The 7,500-nt window shown below is 47.0% G+C and overlaps 1 protein-coding gene across 6 annotated transcripts in view; it reads left to right on the forward strand.

The window, feature by feature from the left end:
• dym (dymeclin) overlaps window positions 1–7,500 on the forward strand; it is a 73,643-nt gene that overhangs the window by 19,333 nt on the left and 46,810 nt on the right. For all 6 annotated transcript variants that reach the window (XR_007138916.1, XR_007138917.1, XM_047805333.1 and 3 more), the window contains one exon: window positions 7,184–7,369. Coding sequence is in view for 4 of the 6 variants with exons in the window: in XM_047805333.1 (XP_047661289.1) it covers window positions 7,184–7,369 (186 nt within the window). In the remaining 2 variants the exon portion in view is untranslated. The remainder of the gene's footprint in view (window positions 1–7,183; window positions 7,370–7,500) is intronic.

Raw genomic sequence — 7,500 nt, forward strand, 5'->3', positions numbered from 1 at the left:
AACTATGTCATGAGGCCATGTCCCCAGTTCCTGGCACGTCTTAGGACAGTTTTAGTTGTCCTGTAACACCTCAGAACAGTGCAGACAGACAGTTAATGAGATTATTAACATCTCTGACTCACAGGTGTGTGTGTGTGTGTGTGTGTGTGTGTGGGCGAGTGAGTCATCCTGTTCTGTGGAATCCAGACAACACTCTTATTGTCTGACAGGCAAAGCAGACGAGCTAAATGGAGAATCGAGCTTTCTCCCAGCGCATGTTTCCCTATTCCTGTCCTCCGTCCCAAACCGCTTGCCAAGCGGAATTCCCACTCGGAACGCCAGAGCCGATCCTGTTTCCGACGCCGGGAGCTTTTGGCTTGCCGCGCGCCTGTGAGAATTCCCCGTTTTTAGATTTGGCCGCCGTGGAACAGCGTATCCTTTAACTCCAGGAATGAGGCTCGTCGCCCGCATGTCTTCACGGTCAGGACTTCCTGTCATTACGCCGCGTCGGTTTGCTCTCTGTGCCGCCCGCATACCTTACCGGCTGTAATTTGTGTCAAATTAAACCATAGTCTTATTTTTCCCCGAGTGGACAAATGTCTACTTTTATGCTTCGGGAAAGGGGGACGTCAGTCAAAACCGGGAAGACGGAGAAGGTCGAGTCAGAAGTGACGCGTTAAGGATTTTCAGTCTGTGCTGATTTTATTTATTTATTTATTTGGTGGTGTTTTATTCCTCTTACACCACAGAAGTTTCCCCATGATTACAGTTTTGTGTTTCTAAAAGATTTAAACATTTCGATTTTTTTTTTTTTTTTTTTTTTTTTTTTTTAAAATCCATCCTGAAGACTTTCCCATGACCGTTCCAAAGCTCTGGCACTAGAGACTACTTCCTTAAACATCTCCACGTACGGTTTAACGTACAGCCGCTACCACGGTAACCATACTGTACCAGGCGTCATAAAAAATTAATCGACACTTTTTTTTCTTCTTCTGTCCAATCAGATCTGAGAATCCGACAGTGCTGGGAATAAACGATTACAGACGAATGTCCTCGTTAGACTCCCAGGTCTGAGCACTTTTCCTCCATCTTTTCTTTGTCCTAATATTTATCGTGAAGTCTGGACGTTTAAAAACAAACCCTGATCGTTTTAACGGACATTTTTCCGCGTCGTCCCGAACAACAGCACAACATTATACGATACACTGCACTCGTACCGTTAAGGCGTCTATAGAGGACGGGTTTATGGTGTGTGACGGCTGTGAGGACGCGAATCTCCTCCGACACCTCACAATGAAGGAAGAGCTTTACAGGCTCGTTTCTCCTTCTCCGTTTCGCTTACTGTGCAAGCACACACCTCTAATGAGTCACTCCTCATATCTCTCCCAGCTCCAGGTGTGTGTGTGTGTGTGTGTGTGTGTGTGTGTGTGTGTGTGTGTGTGTGTGTGTGCTGAACATCTACATCGTTGTCTCCAGACTGACTCAGTGTCTGTCCTCCAGATTAGTGCTGACTCCATCACTGTCCTGTCAGCCTGCACCAGGGCGAGGACTAACGAGGTGGTGGAGCCGGAGGAAGGTCACGGCTGACCGGATAAAGAACACCGAGAGGTTACTCTGTGTGCGCGTGTGTGTGTGTGTGTGTGTTGTGTCTTTCTGATCGCTCTACTCTCGTTCTTCATGAGCAGACGTGTTCACCGTACAGACTAAAGCACCGCCGCATCATCACACCCGTAAGGTAGACACGACTCCAGGGTGAAAGCCACCGCAACATAAACGCTGTGGTTAAAGAGGAATAAATAAATAAATAAATAAATAAATGTGCGATAAGGATTTAACTTGTACGTCATGCAGCAGGATTTTTCCCCTTTAAGGAAGCAGACAGAAGGTGTTGATGTACCACTGTGTGATTATTTAGTAGTCATTTGTCCCCTGGCAGATGGGAACACGTGACTTAGTGTCCTCATGTCCTTCATGTCCTCGTGTCCTTCATGCACTTTTTTTGTTTTTGAAGGAAAACTCCGGGTTGGGGATTAAACAGCAAGAGCGACGTTTTAAATTCTGTTTTTTTTATTGGTTGGAGGAGAAACTAAAACTAAGGGTTTTTACTCCGAATAGTCCGACAAGATTAATATCAAAGTCCAGCTACGTCAAACAGCACCGTTAGCTTTTAACCTCGTAAACGTTCATCTGTTCTTAACTGATCAGAGCTGAGAATAACAGCACAGTGTTGGTTTAGTTCCCCCCGCGTGTCTGTGTGTCCAAGCTCGTGGACTAGCTGACTTTTATTCTGTGCTGAAAAACTTTAGGTTTGCCCACTCGTCTTCCTCCTCATCTTAGTGAACTCTGATTACCTTGAATTCCTCTTCTTCTTCTTCTCCTTGTAATTAAGTTCTTCTTCTTCTTCCCTTTTCCTTCCCTTCTTCTTTCCTTCTTCTTCCTCTCCTTTCTTTTTCTTTCTTTCTTTCCTTCTTCTTCCTCTCCTTTCTTTCTTTCCTTCTTCTTCCTCTCCTTTCTTTTTCTTTCTTTCTTTCCTTCTTCTTCCTCTCCTTTCTTTCTTTCTTTCTTTCTTTCTTCCTCCCTTTTCCTTCCCTTCTTCTTCCTCTTCTTCCTCTTCTTTCTTTCTTTCTTTCTTTCTTTCTTTCTTTCTTTCTTTCTTTCTTTCTTTCTTTCTTTCTTCTTCCCTTTTCCTTTCTTTCTTTCTTTCTTTCTTCTTCCCTTTTCCTTTCTTTCTTTCTTGCTTCTTCCTGAAGTCATGTTGCACAAAAACCAAAGGAAAACGAAACAGCGTCGGAAGTCGTTTTTTCCCCAAAAGGATAAACGCAGGACTTGTCTGTGAAAGTCAGCGAAACCCTTTCGTTCCTCCAATTTTTTTTATTTCTCCAGTTTTCCATCCTGAACCAAACACCGGAGGTTTGTGAGCTCACGTTAAACACACCCCATCTTCCCCGGACACGGATTTCTCACACGCTCTGCTTGCAAACCGCTCTGAAGCACGTGTCGTCGATGAGCGTGACTAATCTATACCTCGCTCGTACGGGGTCAGCGCTCGACCGGTCAATGGAGCCATTTGCTCTTCCTGGTCAATTCGTCTGTCCCCCCCCCTCACCCACTGAGGTATGGATTTCAGATCTGTAGATATTCATTCTGAGTACAGCGACTCCACAGACTCTGCCTTTCCTTTCCAGGGCAAAACTGTTGCTATTCGTGTCACATCACTCTCCTTTACTGTAAGGCCAAAATATTCTGTGTGAACTTGGAGACTCTTCTCAGAATGAGGATTGTTTTGTACTGGGTTGGACTCTGGGAGCGGAGGGGGGGGGAGCGGAGCGGAGCGGAGCAGACCTGCCTGTCCTCAGTGCTGAGGTCAATCAATGAGGTCCAGACTCACTGACTCACTCCATCAATAATCTACAGCTCAGGCACCAGCCAGGTCACTCGTGTGTGTGTGTGTGTATATATATATATATATATATGTGTGTGGTGTGTGTGTGTGTGTGTATATATATGTGTGTGTGTGTGTGTGTGTGTGTGTGTGTGTGTGTGTGTGTGTGTGTGTGTGTGTATGTGTATATATGTGTGTGTGTGTGTGTGTGTGTATATGTGTGTGTATGTATGTGTGTATATATATATATATATATGTGTGTGTGTGTGTGTGTGTGCATGCACATGAAAGAAAAGTGATAGTGTGAGTGTCCTGGGAACTTGGATGAATGGTCCATGTCTGGATGAGATAAAGTCACACACACACACACACACACACACATACACACACACACACACACACACACACGCCCTTAAACCTTATCAGAGATGTTAAACAGAACTGTAATGTCATTATCTGCTTATGTTTGTCCAGACTGCAGGGTCACTAAAGTGGAAGTGTGTGTGTGTGTGTGTGTGTGTGTGTGTGTGTGTGTGTGTGTGTGTGTGTGTGTGTGTGTGTGTGTGTGTGTGTGTGGATAAGTATAGAGAGGCCTAGAACACCCCAGTGAGTAGTTTGTCGTCAGTGTGTGTCCCAGCTCCCGCCGGCCGGCACGACATCATTTATTTGCGCTACATGAATAAAGCCGAGTCCCGGTTCCTCCACCTAGCCTGAGTAAACACGTGTCTCCACACGGACACCTTCACACACACTGGAGCTTCTCGAGCAGCTGTAGGAACGCTGCATCTGGGATACCATCACTACAAACACCAGCAATGCTCCTCCTGTGTGTTTAGCTCCTGCAGGAGCACGTAGTCCGTCTCACACACGTACCGGCGTCACACCAACGAGAACGTCACCGACCACACCATGGACGTGTGTGTGTGTGTGTGTGTCAGGGCACGGGAAGCCGACCAGACAGATCAGACAGCAGTAATCCATGTGTGTGCGCAGGTTATTGTATAACGTTTATTACATCAGATGGGATACAGATGTGTGTGTGTGTGTGTGTGTGTGTGTGTGTGTGTGTGTGTGTGTGTGTGTGTGTGTGAGGAATTAAAGTAAAAAGTTCTGTCTGTGTTCCTTCTGAAACCACGTCAGACGTTCTGTCTGATCGTGACTCCGCCTCCTGGACTCGGCACGAGCGCTCGCTTGCTCGCTGGATGTAGACGATGTAGATGACGTGATTTATACGCTAAGGCTTTCACACTCACCACATCTCAAACGTGTATACTTTTTAAGACCCCTCTTTGACTTCATCATCATCATCATCATCAAAAGAAGAGCGTATATGGTACTTATTGTAGTGCTATCTATCTATCTATCTATCTATCTATCTATCTATCTATCTATCTATCTATCTATCTATCTGTCCGTTTATTTATTTATTTATTTTATTGAACAGAGATGTTGCGTCTTGGATTTCAGATGTTTTAAGTTAGAATAAAACGTAGAACGTCAGGGTTTTTGTTGTTGTTGTTGTTTTTGTTTGTAGCCTAAAACCTCTCCGTCAACAGGAAACGGCAGCAAATGGTCACTCCGGGTTTTTTTTTTTTTCTTGTTGATGTTTTTTCTGGGATTTGTTTGCTCATCTTTTTGCTCAGGTTTGGCTCTGACCGCTGGGGACATCATGTCTAACCACAAGTTATTAGCAGTAGAGACAGACATCCCAGCTATGCCTCACAACACCCCCCCCCCCCCCCCCCCACACACACACACACACACACACACACGCACACAAAAGTGCGCAGTTGTATATCGGGCTCCACATAACCATGGGAAATAAATTCTTTATAGTCAGGCAATCCATGATCGCAGTCAGCATGCTGCGCACATACACACTCATTCTCTCTCTCTCTCTCTCGTGCAGACAGACTGACGCACACACAGCAATGCAGTGTTTCTCTCCCCCTCTCTCTCTCTCTCTCACACACACACACACACACACAGACAGACAGACAACAATGCAGAGTTCCTTTGTCTCTCTCTCTCTCTCTCTCTCTCTCTCTCTCTCTCCCTCTCTCTCTCTCACACACAGACAGACAGACAACAATGCAGTGTTCCTTTGTCTCTCTCTCTCTCACACACACAGACAGACAGACAACAATGCAGTGTTCCTTTGTCTCTCTCTCTTTCTCTCTCTCTCTCCCTCTCTCACACACAGACAGACAGACAGACAGACAGACAACAATGCAGTGTTCCTCTCTCTCTCTCTCTTTCTCTCTCACACACAGACAGACAGACAACAATGCAGTGTTTCTGTCTCTCTTAATCTTATATGCACACACTCGGCCATGCAGTTTTTCTCTGTCTCTTACACACACACACACACACACCGTGATATCTGTGTGTGTGTGTCTCTCACTCTTACTGTTACACGGGTGCACATACACACACACACACACAGCCATGTAGTGCTTTCTGTCTCTCTTTCTCTCTTACATGCTGACAGAAAGACACACACACACACACACTTAAAGCTCCTGGCAGCATGCTGCGAGCGATCCGTGTTCCAAGGCCAGCTAGTAGATTGATTGCGTTTGCAGCCAGTGTGTTTCTGATGTCTGATTGATTTCTCCACATCACTCATGACCACACGACCTCCAGCCGACTCGGTGCACGAGACGGGGTTTGAGACCGTGTGACGCTGCCTTCAGAGCAGCTCCCACCCCCGGCATGTTAATTAGCGAGCTCAGTGTCCTCTAGATGGTGATAAAGATACACGAGGCCTGTAGTGAAGAGACGAGCGTGCACTCTAGCTCTTCTTTCTCTGCAGCACACTTAATAAATAGGAGGTGTGACTTTGAATCATTTTTCCAGCGAGCTGGAAGGTGATGCACATGAGTGAGTGTGTGTGTGTGTGTCGTCATCTTTGTCTGGCTGTGTGTGTGTGTGTCTTCCCCTCCATGTCGGAGAGTGTCTCTTGTGTCTGTCTCACTTTGTGTCTCTTTCTGTCTTTTTGTTTGTGTCCTTGTGTCTCTTCTCTGTCTCGCTGTGTGTGTGTGTGTGTGTGTGTGTGTGTGTGTATGCATGACCATCTCGTTCAGTAACGTTCCTGTAGCTGATGGACCAGCAGGTCCTCTGTAAAAGCCCTACCAGATTGTACACATTACGTGTAGTTTAAAGCAGAAAAGATTTCTGTATAAAACTCTAAATTATAAATACGCCGCTTCGTGTCTCGTATTCGGCTGCGTCCTAAATTATTAATCGTCTTCCCGAGATAGACGCCGTAAGGCTTCCTGAGATAGACGCCGTCTTCCTATAAAGCAAGCCTATGTGCAAAATACAGGGCAGGCCATTAATCACTGTCAGGTCAAAACAAAGCTGCTGAGGTCTTGAGTCCCAGTTTGGGCTCCCATCTCCCTGACAGTGACCTTCATCCCACAAGCCCCGAGGCCGGCGACGCCCCAGACGGATCTCAGGAGCCCCAATCCCGGATTAATGCACAGCGAATCCTGGAGTTTGTGCCGTGGTGCTTTGGACGTGTCTCCGTCTTCCCAGAGCTGGTTGCGTCACTGCAGCACTTCCCTTTCTCCATCGCTGTGAAACTGTCGTTCTTAGACGTACAGAAGACGTGAAGGAAATGTTCTGTGGCCTGTGATGTGTGTGTGTGTGTGTGTGTGTGTGTGTGTGTGTGTGTGTGTGTGTGAAGGGGAAACTGAACTCTTATCTGTTAGCATGCTGAACACACACAATCCTTTACTAAGGCTTCCTCTCTCTCTCTCTCTCTCTCTCTCTCTCTCTCTCTCTCTCTCTCTCTCTCTCTCTCTCTCTGTGCTTTAGGTGGATTATGGAGCGTGTTTACTTTGGGCGGAGCCAGCAGCAAACCCGGGGCGGAGCAGGAACACAATCCGTTACCACTGTCCAATCAGAGCCTGTTATTACTGCTGGTCCTGGCCAATCTGACAGACGGCCCCGACTGGCCCAACCCTTACAGACAAGCCATCACCTGCTTCAAAAAGAACCAAGGGGCCAGCGCCAGACCCGGAGCCAGACGCCGCGGCGCGGTAGCAGCCAGCGCCTCGCGGCGCCCGCCGCGAGGCGCGGAGCCGCAAGCGCCGCCCGGCGAACGCCGCAGCGGACGCGGCAGAAGAAAGAGA

Source organism: Tachysurus fulvidraco, chromosome 21 (assembly GCF_022655615.1).
Source record: "Tachysurus fulvidraco isolate hzauxx_2018 chromosome 21, HZAU_PFXX_2.0, whole genome shotgun sequence".
NCBI classification, from domain to species: Eukaryota; Metazoa; Chordata; class Actinopteri; order Siluriformes; family Bagridae; genus Tachysurus; species Tachysurus fulvidraco.